The sequence below is a fragment of the Salvelinus alpinus genome, chromosome 19 (genome assembly GCF_045679555.1).
Source record: "Salvelinus alpinus chromosome 19, SLU_Salpinus.1, whole genome shotgun sequence".
NCBI classification, from domain to species: Eukaryota; Metazoa; Chordata; class Actinopteri; order Salmoniformes; family Salmonidae; genus Salvelinus; species Salvelinus alpinus.
Genome location: NC_092104.1, coordinates 23511152 through 23538565, shown reverse-complemented (window position 1 = coordinate 23538565; position 27414 = coordinate 23511152). Strand labels below are relative to the sequence as shown.

The window sequence follows — 27414 nt, the reverse complement described above, 5'->3', positions numbered from 1 at the left end:
TCCAGCGAAGAAAGGAATGGGAAAAATAGCAAAAGCATGGCAGAGTCTTTCTGCAGGCCTTTCTGCAGCGCCACCATACAGGTGCGTTGAATCTTCAATTCTAAAGTCCAGGAAAAAGGGGAATGAGTTGCCTGGGTGCTGCGCTGTTCAGTGGCTGTGGTGCTGAATTGGGGTCGCGGCGCTGTCCATGGTGCTGAATGCTTGTGAGCTGTGTTAGGGCACAAGCCGGTATTCCCACACATGCTAGTTAGATGTGTTCACTGTAGGACTACCTGCGGCTTCTAAAATGTAAGTTACAACAAAGATTACTGACCTAGTAATAGCCTAGTATCCAGCATCCACATCACATACATGTGTGCCATATATACACCAACAAGAGCCAACCAACAACTGATGCAATATTGAGCAATAGCAGGGATTAAATGCTCTTTGTCCAGTAACAGTGCCATTTTTCGGGTAGTAACACAGCCTATTAAACGGCCAAGGGGAGCCTTGAATGTGACCCATTTCCTTTAAGATGTTCGTTCCAAAGGAAAGCAAGCAATGCATGTCTGGATGATGAAAGCAAGCTCCTTTGTCTACCATCTGGGCTGTTGCACGTGATGATACTGTAATAATCGAGTGTTGTTGGATCATTTCTATAAATAGCAACAACAACAAAAAAACGAAATTGCTATGTATTTGGATAATTATTTTTAAAGATAGAGTGAGATGACGCGTTAATTACATCGTTAGTACAATGTATTTCACCGCTCTGGCCCTTTAAATTATGTGGCCAAATCAGAGCGTGCACGGAAGTTATTGTTTGTGGGAATAGAGGGGGATTTGTGTGTGTGAGACAACATTTAACGGGAGTAGCTATTTGAAATAAATTAAAGCGTTGACGTCCTCATGCAAAATTGAGACGTTTTGAAAATTAAATCCGATAATATAGTTGGCTAATTTGCTGAAATAGCTAATCAGTGCAGTGTTGTTGATATTCTTCTACTAGCATAGCTAGCTAGCTAGCTAACGTTAGCGTCTTGGCTAGCTAGCTAGCTTCTTCAGCTACCAAGCATTATGCCTTCATACAAAGAAGTGAGAAACAGCAACCGCTGCTATTATTTCATCAAATTCACCTTAAATGTCTACTCAATGCTGTTCTCGGTAAGTGTTGTTAATATGGACTTGTTGGTTTCAGGGACAGGGTTGGTGACCACTAGCTAGCTCTCAAGAACCCAAGCAGGAAATTGCCGTCTATTTGAATGGGCTAGGGGGACCACATTGTTGGCTGTCAGAAAACCACCACCTTTGTTTAGCTAGCTAGCCAGTGTAGTAGCTAGCTAGTATAGCTATCGGTATCTTCCTAGCTCGCTAGCTAACTCTCTAGTGCCAAATTGCTTGCCAGAAGATCGAATAATACCAAGGAAATATTACTGTGTGTACACTTTGTCTGATATAGTCGTTCATTTACCTCACTAGGCTACACTCTCCTTTCTGCTTTGTGGTACAGGGCAGGGCGTGGGGACTACTGAGTGATACAATGAAAGGGGTGGAGTGCGTCCTCTATTCCCTACATAGTGCACTACTTTTGACCAGAGCTCTATCTGGGTCCTGATCAAAAGTAGTGCACTATATAGGGCATAGGGTGCCATTGGGACAATAACTGTGTGTTGAGAGTCCTTTACTACACTAGACTACACTCTTTCCTTTCTGTGTTGTGGTACAGGGCAGGGTGTGGGACTACTGAGTGATACAGTGAAAGGGGCTAAGTGGGATATTTTATTTTTGCTAGACGTGTAATGCAGAGACATGTAATGCAGCCTGGTGTTGACAAGCCTCTTCTAGGTGTTCTGAGACATGTAATGCAGCCTGGTGTTGACACGCCTCTTCTAGGTGTTCTGAGACATGTAATGCAGCCTGGTGTTGACAAGCCTCGTCTAGGTGTTCTGAGACATGTAATGCAGCCTGGTGTTGACAAGCCTCGTCTAGGTGTTCTGAGACATGTAATGCAGCCTGGTGTTGACATGTCTCCTCTAGGTGTTCTGAGACATGTAATGCAGCCTGGTGTTGACAAGCCTCTTCTAGGTGTTCTGAGACATGTAATGCAGCCTGATGTTGACAAGCTTCTTCTAGGTGTTCTGAGACATGTAATGCAGCCTGATGTTGACATGCCTCGGTTAGGTGTTCTGAGACGTAGGGTATTTACAACATTGTAATTACAGCTTTTCAGGGCAGTAGTGGGTTACACAGGTAGGTCTAATTCTCTTAAAGTCCATGACATGCTAGCCTACATGACACATCTTTAATTGTGTGCGCTGTAGGCTTTAAGGCTAGTGACGCAGTTTACAGAGTATTAAAAGTATTGTTTGTCTGTTTAGAATGAGGGAATTTGCATCATGGATGTATTTTACAGCAAATAAGTATTTTGGGGGTGAATAAGCATAACTTAAAATGCTGCTGAGTCTACGGCTGAACTTTCTAGTGCCATTTTGTAGTGAATAGCTTAGTTTGCTGAGTGTTTAATCTTCAATTATGACACCATCTCATTGCACAGACTGTCACTGTCTACCAGTGTCACATGATTTGGGGTTTCTGACACAGCCTTTTCAGGAAGGGCATGCAACCAACCCACCCACACGCAACACAGCACCATATACCTATCTCTGGGTACCATGTGGCACAAGTCACAGACTGTAATTTGCTTTACCAACTGTACTTTGGTGATAAGCGTTGCCTGCAGTAATATTGTTGTGCGTCCCCTATACCCTACATAGTGCACTACTTTTGACCAGTGCTTTATGGGCCCTGGTCAATTGTAGTGCACTACGAAGGGGATAGGGTGCCATTTGGACATGCTGTGTGTTGAGAGGCTTTTACTCTGAGAGTGAGGGCTTGAGATTGCGAGCCCCCTGTCCCATTGCTCCTAAGAGGGATGAACTGTACTCTCTGCTCTGCTTTGTCTGTGAAGATTATGCATTAACCCAGTAGGATGCTGCTATGTCAGTCTGTACTGTCATCCCACCACCAGGCAGAGAGGATGCTACAGCTGAAAGAGAGAAGGAAGGGGACTGGGAAAGTTAGTAAGAGATAAGGATGGGTGGCTTGCTGACTTTAGCTTGCTTTCAATTCGTTTTCTTGGCTATACATCAGTATAGAGCTGTGCGATATGGACAAAAGTTGCGATAAATTGCATGAATTGATACGATAAGTAGAATGATAATCTTCTAACATTAGTGTCTGTTTAAAAAAATGTTTTCCTGTGAACTACTACTACCAGTTTGATGGTAGTAGCCATCAATTGTCCCATTAACAATCACCCATATTAGCAAACCTATTTCATTTCAAACATCACATTTCTCTAGTATAGGCTACATATCGTCATGAAGGACATCAGCAAAAATGCTTGGGATAAAATTGATCGGTATGATAATTTATGTAATAAAATTCAACCTAACCTTGATTAGTGACTCAGTGTTTAAGTGATGTCTTTATGAATGTATATGGAGTGCCAACGACACGGCGGTGGTGGGCCTGATCGCCGACGGTGACAAGCCCTGGCAGAGCGGTGCCAGGAAAATAACCTCAATGTCAGCAAAACTAAGGAGCTGATTGTGGACTATAGGAAACGGGTGGAGCGGGGGGTCAAAAGCGCCAAGTTCCTCGATGTGCACATCACAGAGGACCTGACATGGAACAATCACACCACCACTGTGGTGAAGAAGGCGTAACAGTGTCTCTTCAATCTCTGGCGACCGAAGACATTTGGCATGAGCCCTCAGATCCTCAAGAAGTTCTACAGCTGCACAATCATCTTGACCGGCTGCGTCACCGCCTCTACTGGAACGCTCTACACGGGGTGGTGCGGACGGCCCAATACATCATGGAGCTTCCTGTCCTCCAGGACATGTACAGTGGCAAGAAAAAGTATGTGAACCCTTTGGAATTACCTGGATATCTGCATAAATTGGTCGTAAAATTTGATCTGGTTTTTGTTTTTGTGTGCTTAAACTAATAACACACAGATTATTGTATTTTTCTTGTCTATATTGAATACATAATTTAAACTTTCACAGTGTATGCTGGAAAAAGTATGTGAACCCCTAGGCTAATGACTTCTCCAAAAGCTAATTGCAGTCAGGAGTCAGCTAACCTGTAGACCAATCAATGAGACGAGATTGGAGATGTTGGTTAGAGCTGCCCTGCCCTATAAAAAACACTCACACAATTTGAGTTTGCTATTCACAAGAAGAATTGCCTGATGTGAACCATGCCTTGAAGAAAAGTGATCTCAAAAGATTAAGAATTGTTGACTTGCATAAAGCTGGAAATGGTTACAAAAGTATCTCTAAAAGCCTTGATGTTCATCAGTCCACGGTAAGACAAATTGTCTATAAATGGAGAAAGTTCAGCACTGTTGCTACTAGAGGTCGACCGATTAATCGTAATGGCCGATTTAATTAGGGCCGATTTCAAGTTTTGATAACAATCGGAAATCGGTCATTTTGGATGCCGATTTTGCCGGAATTTGTAATTTAAAAAAATATTTTCTTTCCTCCACACCTTTATTTAACTAGGCACATTCTTATTTTCAATGACGGCCTAGGAACGGTGGGTTAACTGCCTTGTTCAGGGGGCAGAACGACAGATTTTTACCTTGTCAGCTCAGGGATTCAATCTTGCAATCTTACGGTTAACTATTCCAACGCTCTAACCACCTGCCTCACGAGTAACTCGCCTGTTACGCGAATGCAGTAAGAAGCCAAGGTAAGTTGCTAGCTAGCATTAAACTTATCTTATAAAAACAATCAATCAATCATAATCACTAGTTATAACTACACATGGTTGATGATATTACTAGTTTATCTAGCGTGTCCTGCGTTGCATATAATCGATGCAGTGCGCATTCGCGAAAAAGGACTGTCGTTGCTCCAACGTGTACCTAACCATAGACATCAATGCCTTTCTTAAAATCAATACACAGAAGTATATATTTTTAAACCTGCATATTTAGCTAAAAGAAATCCAGGTTAGCAGGCAATATTAACCAGGTGAAATTGTGTCACTTCTCTTGCGTTCATTGCACGCAGAGTCAGGGTATATGCAACAGTTTGAGCCGCCTGTCTCATTGCGAACTAATTTGCCAGAATTTTACGTAATTATGACATAACATTGAAGGTTGTGCAATGTAACAAGAATATTTAGACTTATGGATGCCACCCGTTAGAGAAAATACAGAACGGTTCCGTATTTCACTGAAAGAATAAACGTTTTGTTTTCAAGATGATAGTTTCCGGATTCGACCATATTAATGACCCAAGGCTTGTATTTCTGTGTTTATTATATTATAATTAAGTCTATGATTTGATATTTGATAGAGCAGTCAGACTGAGCTGTGGTAGGCAGCAGCAGGCTCGTAAGCATTCATTCAAACAGCACTTTACTGCGTTTTGCCAGCAGCTCTTCGCAATGCTTCAAGCATTGCGCTGTTTATGACTTCAAGCCTATCAACTCCCGAGATTAGGCTGGTGTAACCGATGTGAAATGGCTAGCTAGTTAGCGGGGTGCGCGCTAATAGCGTTTCAAACGTCACTCGCTCTGAGACATGGAGTAGTTGTTCCCCTTGCTCTGCATGGGTAACGCTGCTTCGAGGGTGGCTGTTGTTGATGTGTTCCTGGTTCGAGCCCAGGTAGCGGCGAGGAGAGGGATGGAAGCTATACTGTTACACTGGCAATACTAAAGTGCCTATAAGAACATCCAATAGTCAAAGGTATATGAAATACAAATCGTATAGAGAGAAATAGTCCTATAATTCCTATAATAACTACAACCTAAAACTTCTTACCTGGGAATATTGAAGACTCATGTTAAAAGGAACCACCAGCTTTCATATGTTCTCATGTTCTGAGCAAGGAACTTAAACGTTAGCTTTCTTACATGGCACATATTGCACTTTTACTTTCTTCTCCAACACTTTGTTTTTGCATTATTTAGACCAAATTGAACATGTTTCATTATTTATTTGAGGCTAAATTGATTTTATTGATGTATTATATTAAGTTAAAATAAGTGTTCATTCAGTATTGTTGTAATTGTCATTATTACAAATACATTAAAAAAATTGGCCGATTTAATCGGTATCAGCTTTTTTTGGTCCTCCAATAATCGGTATCGGTGTTGAAAAATCATAATCGGTCGACCTCTAGTTGCTACTCTCCCTAGGAGTGGACATCCTGCAAAGATGACTGCAAGAGCACAGTGCAGAATGCTCAATGAGGTTAAGAAGAATCCTAGAACGTCAGCTAAAGACTTACATAAATCTCTGGAACATGCTAACATCTCTGTTGACGAGTCTACGATACGTAAAACACTAAACAAGAATGGTGTTCATGGGAGGACACAATGGAAGAAGCCAAAAAAACATTGCTGCACATCTGAGGTTCGCAAAAGAACACCTGGATGTTCCACAGCGCTACTGGCAAAATATTCTGTGGACAGATGAAACTACAGTTGAGTTGTTTGGAAGGAACACACAACACTATGTGTGGAGAAAAAGAGGCACGGAACACCAACATCAAAACTTCATCCCCACTGTAAGGAGGGAGGTGGAGGGAGCATCATGATTTGGGGCTGCGTTGCTGCCTCAGAGCCTGGACAGCTTGCTATCATCGATGGACAAATTAATTCCCAAGTTTATCAAGACATTTTGCAGGAGAATGTAAGGCTATCTGTCTGCCAATTGAAGCTCAACAGAAGTTGGGTGATGCAACAGGACAACGACCCAAAACACAGAAGTAAATCAACAACAGAATAGCTTCAACAGAAGAAAATATGCCTTCTGGAGTGGCCCAGTCCTGACCTCAACCCAATTGAGATGCTGTGGCATGACCTCAAGAGAGCAGTTCACACCAGACATCCCAATAATATTGCTGAACTGAAACAGTTTTGTAAAGAGGAAAGAGGAAAATTCCTCCTGACCGTTGTGAAAGTCTGATCCGCAACTGCAGAAAACGTTTGGTTGAGGTTATTGCTGCAAAAAGGAGGGTCAACCAGTTATTAAATCCAAGGGTTCACATACTTTTCCCACCCTGCACTTGTGAATGTTTACACAGTCTGATCAATAAAGACATGAAAACTTATAATTGTTTGTGTGTTATTAGTTTAAGCAAAATGTGTTTGTCTATTGTTGTGACAGATGACGATCAGATCACATTTTATGACAAATCTATGCAGAAATCCAGGTAATTCCAAAAGGTTCACATACTTTTTCTTGCCACTGTATACCAGGCGATGTTTGAGTAAGATCGTCAAGACTCCAGTCACACGAGCCACAAACTCTTCACTCTGTTACCATCTGGCAAGCGTTTTCGGAGCATCAGGTTCCGAGACAGTTTCTACCACCAGGCCATCAGAATGCTGAACAGCTAACACTGGCTTTCTCCCTGCACAGACATGCATCTCAGAGACTATCTGGATCTCAGAGACTATCTGCAATTTAGATTATTATTATTTATTATTTGCACTCTCCAGTCTCCACACATTTAACCCTTACACACAAACACACACAAACAAACACACAAGCACCCACACTCAAACTTGTTATTTTTGATGTTACACTTATTATTGTTATGATACATATTGACTAATGTACTGCATTGTTGAGGGAGCTAGCACACAAGCATTTCACTGCAACTTTTATACCTGCTGTAAACTGTGTATGTGACAAATACAATTTGATTTGCCTATGGGGAAATCCCCCATCTCTATGAGTCACCATAGACAACCTTTGAGTGCTAACTCCATTGTGTGCCCCTATAGTTAGGCCTCTAGTTGTGGATGTGCTGCCTGAAAGGTGGTAGAATAGAACGTCTTTAAAGCAGACTATTGAACAGATCCTAGTGCTCTCTGACTCTTTTCTATTTGTCATATTTTAATTTCAAACCATAGCCTAGGCTAATGGATGAGTCAGCAGATTTAGATGGTGAGTCTATTTTACTCATCCAGTTACTTTATCAGTTAAATGAAACCCTGCCCCGCCATCACTCTCTTTCCTCCACCATTTTTAGTGAATACTCGTCGTCCTGGAATCAATCAGCGGGTATAATGAATCCCTCTCTCTCTCCCTCTTAGCTCAGGAACGCTCAACTCCGTTCTCTTATATCAATGGGGAGTTGACTATTGATAACTGGTCTTGCAATTTGCTAGCAACAACATTAAGTCACCATCAGTTGATACTTGTAAAAATGTCTATTCTGATAACGCTTACCTGTACTTATGATTGACCTCTACAACCGTGCTCCTTTGTCTTGCTCAACTGGAGACGTAGCGGCCTTGATGTACTATGTGCTGGGATTCAATTGGTACATGCACATTCACGCTGAGTTGTGCAACACAAATTAGGGAAAAGTCGGTGGTTGTCGTCAATACATTTTTTAATGTGGAAGGACAACAGTTGTTCAGGTCAAACATAGGTACCGGTAGGCATTTTCAGAATTTACATTTTTACAAGTAACGACTGATGGCGACTCAATGTTGTTGTTAGCAAATCGTGCGACCAGTTACCACTACTCAACTCCGCCTCGATATAAGAGAACGGAGTTGAGCGTTTCTCAGCTATCTCCCTCGCTGCTTTCTCACCCTCTCTGCTTTCTCACACTCACACTCCATGACTCTCCCTCTCACCTCACAGGAAATTGCAGTCAATTTCATGTTCAATTTTCACCCCACCTTTCTGTCTGTAGCTCTGTCTCTCTGCCTGTATCTCTCTCCCTACGTCAGCCATACTGCTGCAGAGTATGAACTAGTACAACATGTCAGGGACTTCCCCCGCTTAGATTTTTATTCTCACAATTCTTTCTAACTTCTTTCGTTAATCCTTTTTCCTTTCAGCACTGCCTCCTCTGCCGTGTTCAGATGTAATGCCTTGGCTTGTGTTCCCCCAAGAGCTCCCCTGGCCCACAGCCATGCAGGAGCACTCACTGTTAATGAATGCTATTTCTCCTTGTCTGTTCAATCTGCTTTGTGTAATTTCACACAGTTTTGCGTGTAGGTTTCCTTTGGGAAGGAGAGAGTCAGTCGACTAATCCTTTGAGAGAGTATGTGTACTGTGTAGCCTATTTGCATTGCTTCTTATCAGTCTGAGGTTTGTTCTTTTGTAAGATGATGGGTTTGTCTCCAGTGTGTGTAGCCTCCTTCTTACGCTACACTACAGTGGATGACAGAATGAATGAGAAATTGGCCAACCGCTATGAGTGACTTAAAGTAGGCCTACATCTTTTGAAAATATCCACTGGACACAGACGTCATTTTAACATCTAGTTTTGATTTACATGTTGAGTTGTCAACTAACGTGAATTCAGTGTGAAATCAACCTACAATTTGACCCTATTTTGAGTGAAGTTGGGTGAAAACAATATGAAATTCCCTTACGTTGATTACTTTTTGCAAATAGAATCAGTATTCCACGTTGATTCAACTGAATTTTTGCCCACTGGGTAGAGACATTTTCCGGTGTTGGGCGGGGTGGTGCTGGCAGTCGTGAATGTACTAAAGTAGGGAAAGAGTGATGAGGCTTGCTCTCTTAGTGCAGATTGCCTCTCTTCCTAATTGAGAATCAATAGGTAGGCCTATGGGGTTAAGATTGTTTGTTGCAGAAAGAAATGACTATCATTATGAGTCAGTCTGCATTCCAAATGGCACCATATTCCCGACATAGGCTAGTGCCTTTATAGTCCCTTTAATTCACTATAAAGGGAAAAGGGTGCCATTTGGGATGCAGACAACGTGAGATCCACCCTGCCATGGTTTTGAAAGCTCTCAAATGGCACACCAGGAAGGTAGTCAAGTGGGGTTTGTTTGATGCTAACAAGGCTGATGCCATAACAACACAGCAGCTAGCCTAGGCATAGTTCTCTAACCACCATCTCCCGTCGTCATTTGCCAACTTTAATTTGGGCAGCAGCCAGGGTGTGTGCAGGAGCACCAGCACTAAAGCCCTTTGTGTTTCTTAATTGACTACAAGGAACAAGGAAAATGGGTCGTATCTTCAGGATGCTACCACTAGAGAGGAAGACATCCATGGCGCTGGTCAAAAGAAGCGCACTATATGGAATAGGGTACCATTTGGGACTTATCCATGCTATTTTGAAGAAGTCCATGGTATTTGACATCAGCTATGAGTTTACAACACAATCCAAGGGAAACGGTAGCTTTGAACATGCCGATAGCTTTGAACGTTGCTTGCTTGGTTAGGCTTTCTATGCACACTGCTATCATGAAATTATGCTTATTCAGAAAGATGGCACACTGCAGAGCTCTGACCATCTCACCCCAACCCCTACCCTCTCTTCTTCCCCCTCTCCCTGCCTCTCCCTCTCTCTCTCCCTCCCCCAGCTCCTGGGCCTGTGTGTGTTGTGCGTGGGGGTGTACGCGGAGGTGGAGCGTCAGAAGAACCGTACCCTGGAGGGGGTGTTCCTGGCCCCCGCTGTGGTGCTCATCCTGCTGGGCCTGGTGATGTTCACCGTCTCCCTGGTGGGCATGGTGGGCTCCCTCAGGGACAACAAGACCCTGCTACACATGGTGAGAGAGGAGAGAGATGGAAGATCGAGAGAGGGAGGGACGGAAGGGGGGATATGAGGAGCGATGGAGGTTAGGATGGAAAAGAGGAGGGATGAAGGAAAGAATAGGAGGGTTGAGAGATTAGGTAGAGGAGACCCAAGGTATATGGAGCGAGAGGGAGTGGGAGGAGGAGGAGGAGGGGGACAAGACAGGACAAGGGGACTCTGCTGACTGGGATATGTCAGTCAACTTGAGGATGGTGTTTCCTATCTCAGCCCAGCAATCTCTGGTCCCTCTGGCTTGATGTGTACATGGCATGCTAAGTGCATTCTCTCCCTCTCTCCATCTGTCTTCCAGTTTTTGTGTGTCCTGTGTGTGCTACTGTTCCTGCAGGCTGTGGCTCTCATCGTTGCGCTCATCTTTGAGAAAAAGGTCAGTTCTCTCTCTCTCTCACTCACTCACACACACACACACACACACACACACACACACACACACACACACACAGCTGTAACACGTGATGGATGAGGAATTTCATAGCTTATCATCCCCCTCTTTCTCTCTCTCCCTGTAGACATCAGCCCTGTTCCAGAGCAGTATACGAGAGGGAATTAAACACTATTACGATGATCTGGACTTCAAAAACATCTTGGACTTTGTGCAACAGAAGGTAAGAGGACTGATTCCCTTTTCATTATCAGAAGCAACAGACAGGAAATAGTGGTGTGTGTGTACTGAATGAAGAGGCCACTGACCGTTTTTTATTTAACTAGGCAAGTCAGTTAAGAACAAATTCTTATTTACAATGACAGCCTAGGAACAGTGGGTTAACTGCCTTGTTCAGTGGCAGAACGACAGATGTTTACCTTGTCAGGTCGGGAATTCGATCTGGCAACATTTCGGTTACTGGCCAGACGCTCTAACCACTAGGCTACCTGCTGCCCCACTGGGCACACACCCACACATTACCCACTGGGCACACACCCACACATTACCCACTGGGCACACACCCACACATTACCCACTGGGCACACACCTACACATTACCCACTGGGCACACACCCACACATTACCCACTGGGCACACACCCACACATTACCCACTGGGCACACACCCACACATTACCCACTGGGCACACACCCACACATTACCCACTGGGCACACACCCACACATTACCCACTGGGCACACACCCACACATTACCCACTGGGCACACACCCACACATTACCCACTGGGCACACACCCACACATTACCCACTGGGCACACACCCACACATTACCCACTGGGCACACACCCACACATTACCCACTGGGCAGACACCCACACATTACCCACTGGGCAGACACCCACACATTACCCACTGGGCAGACACCCACACATTACCCACTGGGCACACACCCACACATTACCCACTGGGCACACACCCACACATTACCCACTGGGCACACACTGGTTGAATCAAAATTGTTTCCAAGTCATTTTAATGAAATTACGTTAAACCAACTTGGAATAGACGTTGAATTGACATCTGTGCCCAGTGGGTAGGGTTGCAAAGAGAAGGTATATTACTGTAAAATGTATATGTTTACCAGTAAACTACCAGGATTTTCAAGGATTATATGTAACCTATCACAAGACATTTAGTGGCCCTTTTGGGTACTTCACATTATCACAGGTGTCTGTAATTATCTCTGGCCTCTCTCTGACCTTATCACATGTGTAAAATATAAGTTATTTTTTATTTATTTCACCTTTATTTAACCAGGTAGGCTAGTTGAGAACAAGTTCTCATTTGCAACTGCGACCTGGCCAAGATAAAGCATAGCAGTGTGAACAGACAACAACACAGAGTTACACATGGAGTAAACAATAAACAAGTCAATAACATAGTAGAAGAAAGAGAAAAAAAAAAAAGAGAATCTATATAGAATGTGTGCAAAAGGCATGAGGAGGTAGGCAATAAATAGGCCATAGGAGCGAATACTTACAATTTAGCAGATTAACACTGGAGTGATAAATCATCAGATGATCATGTGCAAGTAGAGATACTGGTGTGCAGAAAAGTAAATAAATAAAAACAGTATGGGCGTGAGGTAGGTAAATTGGGTGGGCTATATACCGATGGACTATGTACAGCTGCAGCGATCGGTTAGCTGCTCAGATAGCAGATGTTTAAAGTTGTTGACGGAGATAAAAGTCTCCAACTTCAGAGATTTTTGCAATTCGTTCCAGTCGCAGGCAGCAGAGAACTGGAAGGAAAGGCGGCCAAATTAGGTTTTGGCTTTAGGGATGATCAGTGAGATACACCTGCTGGAGCGCGTGCTATGGCTGGGTGTTGCCATCGTGACCAGTGAACTGAGATAAGGCGGCACTTTACCTAGCATAGCCTTGTAGATGACCTGGAGCCAGTGGGTCTGACGACGAACATGTAGCGAGGGCCAGCCGACTAGAGCATACAGGTCGCAGTGGTGGGTGGTATAAGGTGCTTTAGTAACAAAACAGATGGCACTGTGATAAACTGCATCCAGTTTGCTGAGTAGAGTATTGGAAGCTATTTTGTAGATGACATCGCCGAAGTCGAGGATCGGTAGGATAGTCAGTTTTACTAGGGTAAGTTTGGCGGCGTGAGTGAAGGAGGCTTTGTTGCGAAATAGAAAGCCGATTCTAGATTTGATTTTAGATTGGAGATGTTTAATATGAGTCTGGAAGGAGAGTTTACAGTCTAACCAGACACCTAGGTACTTATAGATGTCCACATATACTAGGTCGGAACCGTCCAGGGTGGTGATGCTAGTCGGGCGTGCGGGTGCAGGCAGCGAACGGTTGAAAAGCATGCATTTGGTTTTACTAGCGTTTAAGAGCAGTTGGAGGCCACGGAAGGAGTGTTGTATGGCATTGAAGCTCGTTTGGAGGTTAGATAGCACAGTGTCCAAGGAAGGGCCAGAAGTATACAGAATGGTGTCGTCTGCGTAGAGGTGGATCAGGGAATCGCCCGCAGCAAGAGCAACATCATTGATATATACAGAGAAAAGAGTCGGCCCGAGAATTGAACCCTGTGGTACCCCCATAGAGACTGCCAGAGGACCGGACAACATGCCCTCCGATTTGACACACTGAACTCTGTCTGCAAAGTAGTTGGTGAACCAGTTGGTGAATGATAGTTGATAGTTATGTGATAGTTATTATGATAGTTATGTGTTCCATTTTCAATCAATTTGACAACATTTCTAGAAACATGTTTTCACTTTGTCATGATGGGGTATTGTGTGTAGATGGGTGAGAAAATAAAATGTATTTAATCCCCCCCCCTCCCCCTTAAAAGAGTTAGATGCACTATTGTAAAGTGGTTGTTCCACTGGATATCATAAGGTGAATGCACCAACTTGTAAGTCGCTCTGGATAAGAGCGTCTGCTAAATGACTTAAATGTAAATGTAATCAATTTCTGAAGGCACTGTATATGAATACTTTAAAAAAAAAAATAGATATTTAAATATAAATGACCAACATTACGATAGATTGCCATAGATTTTCTATTAAAGCTGCAATATGTAACTTTGGGCGACACGACCAAATTCACATAGAAATGTGTGTTATGTCCTTTTCATTGAAAGCAAGTCCAAGAAGCGGTAGATCTGTTCTATGTGCTCAATTTCTATGCTTCCCACTCTTAAGTTTATTTTTTGTACACCAGTTTCAAACAGCTGAATATACAATATTTTTGGTTATGGAAAATATATTTCACAGCGGTTTAGATGTTACAATGATTATCTACACTACGCATTACTTGTTTTGTCACATAATCTGAAATTAGGTGAAATATTCACATTTTTGCATCCAGCAAATGGCAAAGCGATTTCTGCATAGTGCATCTTTAATTGCCAAAAGTACTGAAGATTCTGATAACTTTGGTAAATTACCGGTAGTTTTGCAGCCCTAACTGACATGGATAGAGCATGATTGATCTAGTAAAAAACAATAGACTTAACTGATTTATTATTAAACCTCTCTCTCGCTCTCTCTCGCTCTCTCTTGCTCTCTTGCTTTCTCTCTCTCTCTAGTTCTCTTGTTGTGGTGGGGACGACTACAAGGACTGGGGTGTCAATCAATACCATTTCTGCAATGGCACCGGGCCACTGGCCTGTGGTGTCCCTTATACATGCTGTGTCCCCCACAAGGTGAATGCTAAAACCGTTCTCCACTCCTCTGCTTTTCACCTCTTATCTAGACTGTGTGTGAATGAATGAAAGGAGCTCTGAAAGTTAGGATCCGATAACACATGAACCTTATCCAATATTATACCTGCCCTCCCTATCAGCCTATTAGTCTCTCACATCTCTGGGGGAGACATGTTTCTGTGGATCTCATTTAGTGCTCATCCAGGCTCCCCACGCACAGAACTGTATGGCAACAAAGGACCACTTTTTTAGTGGAAAAAAGATTGGAATTGGGCTGGCTGTGTGAATGCAGTGACTGGAGGGATCCATGTTCTGCTCTCAGTAAAGCCTCTCTCCACCTGCCAGTACTTCCCCTGGCCTCATGGTGCATTACTAGGTAATTAGCGCTGGCTGAGTTGGTTACAGTGAAATGTGTAAAGCCACTCAGGCACAGGAAGAGACCCCGAGACCTCAGCGTCAGTGGAGAGAGTGGGAGCTAATTCAATTCATTTACTGAGCTCATGATTCATTCTCTCCTTGTCTAACTCACGCTCTGGCTTATCTCTTTCTGCCCTCTTTTCTCTCACACTTAGTCTTTCTCCCTCTCTCTCTTCCTCTCTGTCTCGCTCTCTCTTCATCTATTCCTCTCCCTCTCTTCCTCTCTCTCTTCCTCTCCTTATCTCTTCGTATCCTTCTCTCTTCCTCTCTCTCTCTCTCTCTTCCGCTCTCTCATCCTCTCCTTCTCTTTTCCTCTCTCTCTCTTGCTCTCCTTCTCTCTTCCTCTGTCTGGTCTGTGCCCACGCAGGGCAACTCCAAAGCACCAAACAGCTATGAACACAGATTAGGGGATGTCCAGCTCTTTTTGTGTTTGTGTGTGTGTGTGTCCAACGTGCGTAAATGTATTTTTAACTTGGCCACTACAAGCATATCTGACTTAGGAAATGTTTGTAGTTTTTTTTCTTCTTATCTTTGCACAGAAGAATGGACAATACATGAATCCTCTTCTTCATAATCTTCATAATCTTCATCTCTTCCTGACTCATTTTTCCCAGGTGGGAGAGGTTGTCAACACTCTTTGTGGTTACAAGACTCTCAGCCAACAGGTAAGGGTAAAATAAGTTGCTATATTCCACTCCTATTAGACTGTGACCCCCCCCCCCCCCCCCCCCCAGTGTTCTGCTCACTTTTTGGCCTTCATTAGTCTGTGGAGTTTGTCATTCTGCACAGTGACAGAAGTTACGTCCCAATGGCACCCTATTCCCTACATAGTACACTACTTTTGACCAGGGCCCGCATCGGGACGCATTCGGAGATTACAAAAGGGAAAAGAGCAGCAGCAGGATCATTTACTTTCATGGCCTCAAAACATTTTTTTTTCTCTAGCTGCAGCATGCTGAAAATAAGGTAGACTAATTGAGTCACGATATATTGTGCCAGCTGGTAGTGGCTGGTGTTGTTGTGATATTGATTCAGCTGTCTCTGTTTTCTCTCCTTGAGATGTTCTCACCTCCATATTTTGGGGAATAGTTATTAGTTTTCAAGGCACAATATTCGTTTGTCGTAGTAGATAAAAATAAAAATAAATCATTTTCTATTGTTCATGTTAGCATTGTAGTGCCTCATCATCTGTGAAATTACAATCTTTCTGATGACATGTATTTAAAACAAAACTACAATCAGTCAAATGCATCTCATGTATTGTAGTCTCTCTTTCATTCTACCTGTCCTCTCTCTTTCTCTGTCAGCGTGAGCTCCTGGATGAGGTGATCCATGTGCGGGGCTGTATCCATGCTGTCAACCTGTGGATGGGAGACAACGTGGGAGCAACTATTGGACTCTGCTGTGCAATAGGGCTGCCACAGGTCAGTCACAGACACAGACAAACACCCAACACACACGCTTGCGCAACTGCCTCCAATCAGAGAACCACCTTACCTGACCCAGGTGTGTGTGTGTCTAGTCACTCAGTCGCCTCATGCCTGAGAGGTTTCTCACAGCCTCCTAGCCAGTCTGTCTCTGTCTGTCCACCACTTCATTCGTATTTTGTCTTCCGTTCACCCAGATCTCAACAATGGACATGTTCCAAATGGTATTCTATACCCTATATAGTGCACTATCCTTGACTAGGGTCCATCCTACATGTATCTTAGCCAGCTTCCACTTCATGATACCTCTGTAGTGCTTTCATAACCAAGAAGCAGCTGGATGATTTTATTGTGTTATAAAGTCAGTTGTAATGGATCAGGGTTTGTTGTTTACTATTATTACCCATTCACTTTGATTGTGTTTTTGTCTAGTTTACAGCTTTTGTCTGTCTGTCTTTTTTTTTTTTTTTGAAGGGGGTGGATCAGCTTTAATATTGCGGATAGATTCTTGCTTCTATCAATGTAATTGTCTGCATCATTTCAACATTTTTGGGAAAATATATATATCCATATACAGTTGAAGTCAGAAGTTTACATACACTTAGGTTGGAGTCATTATAACTAGTTTTTCAACCACTCCACAAACTTCTTGTAAACAAACTATAGTTTTGGCAAGTCGGTTAGGACATCTACTTTGTGCATGACACTAGTAATTTCTCCAACAATTGTTTACAGACAGATTATTTAACTTATAATTCACTGTATCACAATTCCAGTGGGTCAGAAGTTTACATACACTAAGCTGACTGTGCCTTTAAACAGCTTGGAAAATTCCAGAAAATGACGTCATGGCTTTATAGAAGCTTCTGATAGGCTAATTTACATAATTTGAGTCAATTGGAGGTGTACCTGTGGATGTATTTCAAGGCCTACCTTCAAACTCAATGCCTCTTTGCTTAACAAATTGGGCATCAAGACGTCAGAAAAAAAATCGTAGACCTCCACAAGTCTGGTACATCCTTGGGAGCAATTTCCAAAGGCTTAAAGGTACCACGTTCATCTGTACAAACAATAGTACGCAAGTATAGACTCCATGGGACCACGTAGCCGTCATACCATTCAGGAAGGAGACGTGTTCTGTCTCCTAGAGATTAACGTACTTTGGTGCGAAAAGTGCAAATCAATCCCAGAACAACAGCAAAGGACCTTGTGAAGATGCTGGAGGAAACAGGTACAAAAGTATTTATATCCACAGTAAAACGAGTCCTATATTGACATAACCTGAAAGGCCGCTCAGCAAGGAAGAAGCCACTGCTCCGAAATCTCCATAAAAAAGCCAGACTACGGTTTGCAACTGCACATGGGGACAAAGATCGTACTTTTTGGAGAAATGTCCTCTTGTCTGATGAAACAAAAATAGAACTGTTTGGAGGACAAAGGGGGAGGCTTGCAAGCCGAAGAACACCTGTCACGTTCTGACCTTAGTTCCTTTTTTATGTCTTTATTTTAGTTTGGTCAGGGCGTGAGTTGGAGTGGGCATTCTATGTTTTGTTCTGTATTTATATTTCTATGTGTTTGGCCTAGTATGGTTCTCAATCAGAGGCAGGTGTCAGTTGTTGTCTCTGATTGGGAGCCAGATTTAGGTAGCCTGTTTTCTATTGTGTTTTGTGGGTGATTGTTTCTGTTTCAGTGTTTGCACCATTCGGGACTGTATCGGTTTTCATTTGATTCTCTTGTTCTTTTTTTGTATTCATTCTCGATTAAACATTTATTATGGATACGTACCACGCTGCATTTTGGTCCTCCTCTCCTTCCACCAACGAAAGCCGTTACAACACCATCCCAACCATGAAGCATGGGGGTGGCAGCATCATGTTGTGGGGGTGCTTCGCTGCAGGAAGGACTGGTGCACTTCACAAAATAGATGGCATCATGATCATGAGAGAGGAAAATGATGTGGATATATTGAAGCAACATCTCAAGACATCAGTCAGGAAGTTAAAGCTTGGTCGCAAATGGGTCTTCCAAATGGACAATGACCCCAAGCATACTTCCAAAGTTGTGGCAAAATGGCTTAAGGACAACAAAGTCAAGGTATTGGAGTGGCCATCTCAAAGCCCTGACCTCAATCCTATGGAAAATTTGTGGGCAGAACTGAAAAAGCGTGTGCGAGCAAGGAGGCCTACAAACCTGACTCAGTTATACCAGCTCTGTCAGGAGGAATGGGCCAAAATTCACCCAACTTATTGTGGGAAGCTTGTGGAAGGCTACCCAAAACGTTTGACCCAAGTTAAACAATTTAAAGGCAATGCTACCAAATACTAATTGAGAGTATGTAAACTTCTGACCCACTGGGAATGTGATGTAAGAAATAAAAGATGAAATAAATCATTCTCTTTACTATTATTCTGACATTTCACATTCTTAAAATAAAGTGGTGAGCTTAACTGACCTAAAACAGGGAATTTTTACTAGGATTAAATGTCAGGAATTGTGAAAAACTGAGTTTAAATGTATTTGGCTAAGGTGTATGTAAACTTCCGACTTACATACATAAATTCAGCAAAAAATGAAACGGCCCTTTTTCAGGACCCTGTCTTTCAAAGGTAATTTGTTAAAGTCCAAATAACTTCACAGATCTTCATTGTAAAAGGTTAAACACTGTTTCCCATGCTTGTTCAATGAACCATAAACAATTAATGAAGATGCACCTGTGGAACGGTCGTTAAGACATTAACAGCTTATAGATGGTAGGCAATTAAGGTCACAGTTATGAAAACTTAGGACACTAAAGAGGCCGTTCTACTGACTCTGAAAAACACCAAAAGAAAGAGGCCCATGGTCCCTGCTCATCTGTGTGAACGTGCCTTAGGCATGCTGCAAGGAGGCATGAGGACTGCAGATGTGGCCAGGGCAATAAATTGCAATGTCCGTACTGTGAGACACCTAAGACAGCGTTACAGGGAGACAGGACAGACAGCTGATCATCCTCACAGTGGCAGACCACGTGTAACAACACCTGCACAGGATCGGTACATCCGAACATCACACCTGCGGGACAGGTACAGGATGGCAACAGCAACTGCCCGAGTTACACCAGGAACGCACAATCACTCCATCAGTGTTCAGACTGTCCGCAATAGGCTGAGAGAGGCTGGACTGAGGCTTGTAGGCCTGTTGAAAGGCAGGTCCTCACCAGATAACACCGGCAACAATGTCGCCTATGGGCACAAACCAACCGTTGCTGGACCAGACAGGACTGGCAAAAAGTGCTCTTCACTGACGAGTTGCGGTTTTGTCTCACCAGGGGTGATGGTCGGATTCGCGTTTATCGTCGAAGGATTGAGCGTTACACCGAGGCCTGTACTCTGGAGCGGGATCGATTTGGAGGTGGAGGGTCCGTCATGGTCTGGGGCGGTGTGTCACAGCATCATCGGACTGAGCTTGTTGTCATTGCAGGCAATCTCAATGCTGTGCGTTACAGGGAAGACATCCTCCTCCCTCGTGTGGTACCCTTCCTGCAGGCTCATCCTGACATGACCGTCCAGCATGACAACGCCACCAGCCATACTACTCGTTCTGTGCGTGATATCCTGCAAGACAGGAATGTCAGTGTTCTGCCATGGCCAGCGAAGATCCTGGATCTCAATCCCATTGAGCACGTCTGGGACCTGTTGGATCGGAGGGTGAGGCCTAGGGCCGTTCCCCCCAGAAATGCCCGGGAACTTGCAGGTGCCTTGGTGGAAGAGTGGCGTAACATTTCACAGCAAGAACTGGTAAATCTGGTGCAGTCCATGAGGAGGAGATGCACTGCAGTACTTAATGCAGCTGGTGGCCACACCAGATACTGACTGTTACTTTTGATTTTGACCCCCCCTTTGTTCAGGGACACATTATTCAATTTCTGTTAGTCACATGTCTGTGGAACTTGTTCAGTTTATGTCTCAGTTGTTGAATCTTGTTATGTTCATATCAATATTTACACATGTTAAGTTTGCTGAAAATAAACGCAGTTGACAGTGAGAGGACGTTTCTTTTTTTGCTGAGTTTACATACATATACATACATACCCATATATATATATATATACAGTGGGGCAAAAAAGTATTTAGTCAGCCACCAATTGTGCAAGTTCCTCCATGCAGATCTCCCCTAGAGCAGTGATGTTTTGGGGCTGTTGCTGGGCAACACGGACTTTCAACTCCCTCCAAAGATTTTCTATGGGGTTGAGATCTGGAGACTGGCTAGGCCACTCCAGGACCTCGAAATGCTTCTTACGAAGCCACTCCTTCGTTGCCCGGGCGGTGTGTTTGGGATCATTGTCATGCTGAAAGACCCAGCCACGTTTCATCTTCAATGCCCTTGCTGATGGTAGGCTTTGTTACTTTGGTCCCAGCTCTCTGCAGGTCATTCACTAGGTCCCCCCGTGTGGTTCTGGGATTTTTGCTTGTGATCATTTTGACCCCACGGGGTGAGATCTTGCGTGGAGCCCCAGATCGAGGGAGATTATCAGTGGTCTTGTATGTCTTCCATTTCCTAATAATTGCTCCCACAGTTGATTTCTTCAAACCAAGCTGCTTACCTATTGCAGATTCAGTCTTCCCAGCCTGGTGCAGGTCTACAATTTTGTTTCTGGTGTCCTTTGACGGCTCTTTGGTCTTTGCCATAGTGGAGTTTGGAGTGTGACTGTTTGAGGTTGTGGACAGGTGTCTTTTATACTGATAACAAGTTCAAACAGGTGCCATTAATACAGGTAACGAGTGGAGGACAGAGGAGCCTCTTAAAGAAGAAGTTACAGGTCTGTGAGAGCCAAAAATCTTGCTTGTTTGTAGGTGACCAAATACTTATTTTCCACCATAATTTGCAAATAAATTCATAAAAAATCCTACAATGTGATTTTCTGGATTTTTTTCTTCTCATTTTGTCTGTCATAGTTGAAGTGTACCTATGATGAAAATTACAGGCCTCTCTCATCTTTTTAAGTGGGACAACTTGCACAATTGGTGGCTGACTAAATACTTTTTTGCCCCACTGTATATATATATATATTTCTATATAAACATACAGTGGGGAGAACAAGTATTTGATACACTGCCGATTTTGCAGGTTTTCCTACTTACAAAGCATGTAGAGGTCTGTAATTTTTATCATAGGTACTTCAACTGTGAGAGACGGAATCTAAAAATAAAAAAAATCCAGAAAATCACATTGTATGATTTTTAAGTAATTAATTTGCATTTTATTGCATGACATAAGTATTTGATCACCTACCAACCAGTAAGAATTCCGGCTCTCACAGACCTGTTAGTTTTTCTTTAAGAAGCCCTCCTGTTCTCCACTCATTACCTGTATTAACTGCACCTGTTTGAACTCGTTACCTGTATAAAAGACACCTGTCCACACACTCAATCAAACAGATTCCAACCTCTCCACAATGGCCAAGATCAGAGAGCTGTGTAAGGACATCAGGGATAAAATTGTAGACCTGCACAAGGCTGGGATGGGCTACAGGACAATAGGCAAGCAGCTTGGTGAGAAGGAAACAACTGTTGGCGCAATTATTAGAAAAAGGAAGAAGTTCAAGATGACGGTCAATCACCCTCGGTCTGGGGCTCCATGCAAGATTTCACCTCGTAAACTACACGATAATGTAAAAGTAGAATTTTTTTGTGATCCAATATGAAATATAGTATACTTATCATAATTTGGTTTTAATCCCGAGAGGTTAGCAAAAGTATCTAGATCCTCCATGAGACTGTGGAGGGATTCTAATTGTGGTTTAAAAAGAAAACATGAATCATCAGCGTACAATGACACCTTTGTTTTTAAGCCACGGATTTCTAATCCCTTAATATTATTGTTGGATCTAATTTTAACAGCTCACATTTCGATGGCAATAATAAATAGATATGCCGATAGTGGACAACCTTGTTTTACTCCTCTTGACAGTTTAAAACTTTCTGAGATGTAGCCATTATTTACTATTTTATATCTAGGGTTACTATACGTAACTTTAACCCATTGTATAAGAGATTCTCCAAATTGAAATATTCTAGGCATTTATATATAAACTCCAGTCGTACTTTATCAAAAGCCTTTTCAAAATCAGCTACGAAAACCAGGCCTGGTTTCCCTGATATTTCATAGTATTCCATTGTTTCCAGTACTTGTCTTATATTACCTCCAATGTATCGTCCATGTAAAAAAACCTGTCCGAGTAGGATGAATAATATGACAATACCTTTTTAATTATATGCACCAAGCATTTAGCTAGAATTTTTGCATCACAACACTGAAGTGTAAGAGGCCTCCAATTTTTTAATTGGACTGGATCTTTATATATACCACTTGGATCCTTTCAGTAATAATGAAATCAGACCTTGTTGCGTGTCCCATAATCTACAGTTTATATAGGAGTGGTTAAAACATGATAAGCATGTGGTGGTGGTCCGATAATGGTCCTCTGAGTATATCAAAAAAAGTGGTATGCATTTCTATGTTGAAGATTGAAAAAGAATTTGGTGCGTTTTTCCCGTATTCCATCCAGTTCGCTTAATTTTTATAATTTATTACACTGGATCTTTCTAGAATAAGTTCCTCCATTTCTTTTTCCTCCATCATATTCTGTGCCACTATGGTACAGTTTTTATTGCTATCTAACTGTACTGTTAGTCCTTCAATTTCCTTTATTAATATAAATTATTTTGATCTAAATTGCTTTTGTTTTATAGATGAGTACTGAATTGCATGGCCTCTAAAGACACATTTAAAAGTGTCCCATACAGTAAGGGGATCTGCTGTACCTATGTTATGTCTGAAAAAGTCAGTTATAAATTCTTCTGTCCTAGTTAAAAACAAGTTATCATCTAGTAGGCTTTGATTACATTTCCAATATCCTCGCCCACGTGGAAATTCTGTAAGAGTAATATATATGCCAATTATGTGGTGATCCGACCGCATTCTGTCCCCTATCAACACTTTTTCAACTTTTGGTGCCAGAGAGAATGACATAAGAAAGTATTTAAAACCATATTACAATCCCCCACCATAATAATAGAGTCTAGTTTTGCTTGTAGAGTTGATACATTCTTATATATATCTTCAAAGAAGCTTGGTTCATCATTATTTGGACCGTATAGGTTAATAAGCCATATCTGTTTATTGACCAATAACATATTTAAAATAATCCATCTACCTTGATTATCTGTTGTCTGTCTGTCTCTAACTTATTTTGTCCCCCCATCCTCTCTTCCTCTCCTCTTTCTCTTTCATCCATTCTCTCTATTCCATTTCCTACCCCGGCCTCACTCCTCTCCTGTGCTGTGAAAGTTTTGCAGCCAGACTTCTATGCGAGCCCCCCTGGAGACGTGTAATAACACCACATACTGAGTCTGCAGCCGCTGCACTATTAGGTCATGAGTCCAGTAGCAGACAGACAGGCAGTCCAGTATCAGATATTCCAGTCCAGTATCAGACAGACAGTCCAGTAGTAGACAGACAGTCCAGTCCTGTAGCAGACAGACAGTCCAGTCCAGTAGCAGACAGACAGTCCAGTCCAGTAGCAGACAGACAGTCAAGCCCAGTAGCAGACAGACAGTCAAGCCCAGTAGCAGACAGACAGTCCAGTCCAGTAGCAGACAGTCCAGTCCAGTAGCAGACAGGCAGACAGACAGATAGTCCAGTAGCAGGCAGACAGTACAGTCCAGTAGTAGGCAGATTGTTCAGTCCAGAAGCAGACAGTCCAGAAGCAGACAGTCCAGTCCAGAAGCAGACAGTCCAGTAGCAGACAGACAGTCCAGTAGCAGACAGACAGTCCAGTCCAGTAGCAGACAGTCCAGTAGCAGACAGACAGTCCAGTCCAGTACCAGACAGTCCAGTCCAGAAGCAGACAGTCCAGTAGCAGACAGACAGTCCAGTAGCAGACAGTCCAGTCCAGTAGCAGACAGTCCAGTCCAGTAGCAGGCAGTCCAGTAGCAGACAGACAGTCTAGTCCAGTAGCAGACAGACAGTCCAGTCCAGTAGCAGGCAGACAGTAGCAGATTGTTCAGTCCAGAAGAAGACAGTCCAGTAGCAGACAGACAGTCCAGTAGCAGACAGACAGTCCAGTCCAGTAGCAGACAGACAGTCCAGTATCAGACAGTCCAGTCCAGTAGCAGGCAGTCCAGTCCAGTACCAGACAGTCCAGTAGCAGGCAGTCCAGTCCAGTAGCAGACAGACAGTCCAGTCCAGTAGCAGACAGACAGTCCAGTCCAGTAGCAGGCAGACAGTAGCAGATTGTTCAGTCCAGAAGCAGACAGTCCAGTAGCAGGCAGACAGTAGCAGACAGACAGTCCAGTAGCAGACAGACAGTCCAGTAGCAGACAGACAGTCCAGTAGCAGACAGACAGTCCAGTAGCAGACAGACAGTCCAGTAGCAGACAGACAGTCCAGTAGCAGACAGACAGTCCAGTAGCAGACAGTCCAGTCCAGTAGCAGACAGACAGTCCAGTCCAGTAGCAGACAAAGTCCAGTAGCAGACAGACAGTCCAGTAGCAGACAGACAGTCCAGTCCAGTAGCAGGCAGACAGTAGCAGATTGTTCAGTCCAGAAGAAGACAGTCCAGAAGCAGACAGTCCAGAAGCAGACAGTCCAGTCCAGTAGCAGACAGACAGTCTGGTACACCAGGATTCAGTAGACCACAGACTGGCTGCAGAAAACTTTCTCAAATGGAAAAGGAAACTGGGGGTTCTTATCAGGCCAGCTCAGGTGAACTAGTCCATTTTTAAAGCACTGGGGAATGGACAACAGCACGCTCAAGTTGACTTGCCCAGGCATAGCTCACCTTGGGACCAAAGTAAGATATTACTTAATTCAAAAGTTGGATATTTGTGTGCCTCTGCAACTTTTGTAGTGTCAGGTACATACAAGCACATTAAACACACACATGACAGTGCATTATATTTAAGTACATAGTTACATGGTCCTTGTATCTCCAGCTGTAATATTTCCACCTGGCGGTGGGTACCAGTCCCTATGAGCCCTGGTCAAAAGTAGTGGAATATAAAGTGAATAGGGTATCAGAGTCTAACCCTAACTGGTCTCTCTGGTCCTCTATGTTCCCTCTCTCTCCAGCTGATGGGCTGTGTGGTGTACTAGTCCCAGTGTCAGAGTCTAAATGCTACTGGCCTTTCTGCTCTGTTCCCTGTGTGTCTCTCCAGCTGATGGGCATCATGCTGAGCTGTATGTTCTGGAACCTTCTGGTGGAGATGAGTGAGTCCATGGACATGGTGGACTTCAAGATCCTCAAGAGGGCTGGCTTCGAGTACAGCGAGCTGGACCTGGCTGGTGCTGGCTGCTGCCTGTGTCTGCCCAGAGATGGAGGCTACCTCCCTCTGCCAGCCTTAGATCCCATCTTGTCTGACCCTGACCTAAAGCCCATCCCCATCCGGGTCCAGCGGCCCCTGCCCGTCCAGGTCCATAGGCCCCTGGCCCAATCCCTCCAAGACCTCCAGCTATCTGGGCTTAGACTGGATGAGGTAGACATTGGGCGTAAGCAGAATAAGCAGAAAAGAAGGGAATATTGATTTGTGAATTTCCTCAGTTGTTTTGTTGTTGTTTTGGTCACTGTGTTTGTTGAAGGACAGGTTAGACCTGGTGTTCTATTTGGTGATCAAACCAATCAATGGTCATTAACTGACAGGATTACAGGTTATAATGGTCCCGTTCCTAGTTGACTCATTGCAGATGCATGCCAGATCTCAATTCCTGAATAGGTGTTTAACATATCAGCTAACCGCAGCATATGATATAGCAATCTGATTCCCGACTGCTCAGTCGATGATGTGGCACACAACAATTGGTTGATGCGATGCATGTAGTTGGTCTGGAAAGCGACCAGAGGTATGGCACTTTGGCAAGGCATTATTGGCGCAATCGTTTTCCTAAGTTTTTATTTTGAAATCCAAATCTTTCAAAGAACAAGATGCTGCAGTGGCTTTTAGGCACCCCTTTAAGTGTGTCGTTTTTTTGTTAAGTTTTTAAAATGTAACTTTCAAATGGAGCTGCCGTCTCTGCATTATTTAAATATTTCCTATCATTTTGTTCCAGGTATTTTTGGGGGTTTTGATTTTGAGCTTCGTCTCAAATGCTGAAGTTAAAGCATACCTCAGGCTGTATTCAAATGTAGCCCAGTAGTCAGAAGAAGATTTACGTCATGTATATTTACTATACAGACTTTATGAAATGATCAGTTTGAGATGATCATTCTAGTCAGAGCAGAGGAATAGTCAGTCTTGTCTTGCGTGTCTGTGAAGGATGTGTAGCCTAATGTTTCTTTTTTTAGTATGAACTCTTCGATTCCATTTGTACCGGTATGTATGCTATGAACTGCCTATTCAGGAACAACGTGGGAAGCATGTGTGTTTTGTATTTTAATGAAGTTTTTAAAAAACAGTTTACAGCTCTTTTAGGGTCTCATCAGGGGTTTTCAGTCTCTTAAACAATTTCCGCCATATTTATTATACTTAGCAGTTTTGGTACAAAACCAACATTATAAGAGATAAAACAAATCCAGTCCAAACAGGGGCGGACTGGGACCAGGGGCGGACTTTTCCCCCTTGAGGTCCCCATTGTTACCCAGATAATGATCATTTTGTGCAAAAATAAAAAAGTTACACAGGCCCACTGGGCTAAAAATGGACCAGCCCATCTGGCATTTGCCCGAATAGCCAGATGGCCTGTCCGCCCATGAGTCCAAATTATATCAATCCATGTTTAGCTAGGATCTTTTTTCATATCTGATTTATTTTAGATTAATCTTAGCTCTGGCCTTGTATTAACACTACTGTCATTGTCAATAAAGCCGTTTTGAACTTGA

The 27414-nt window shown here is 43.2% G+C and overlaps 1 protein-coding gene across 2 annotated transcripts; it reads left to right on the top strand.

Moving 5' to 3' along the window:
- Positions 1-267: 267 nt before the first annotated feature.
- On the top strand, positions 268-27414 carry LOC139545158 (tetraspanin-15-like). Of its 2 annotated transcripts, none has more exons than XM_071352605.1 (8): positions 268-288; positions 10372-10557; positions 10894-10968; positions 11111-11206; positions 14599-14715; positions 15747-15797; positions 16440-16556; positions 25757-27414. In XM_071352605.1, the coding sequence occupies exons 2-8, from the start codon at positions 10492-10494 to the stop codon at positions 26120-26122; spliced, it is 888 nt and encodes a 295-aa protein (XP_071208706.1). In that variant the 5' UTR covers positions 268-288; positions 10372-10491; the 3' UTR covers positions 26123-27414. The 2 variants fall into 2 exon arrangements, with proteins under 2 accessions (XP_071208706.1, XP_071208705.1); XM_071352604.1 differs by lacking the exon at positions 268-288 and adding an exon at positions 774-1146.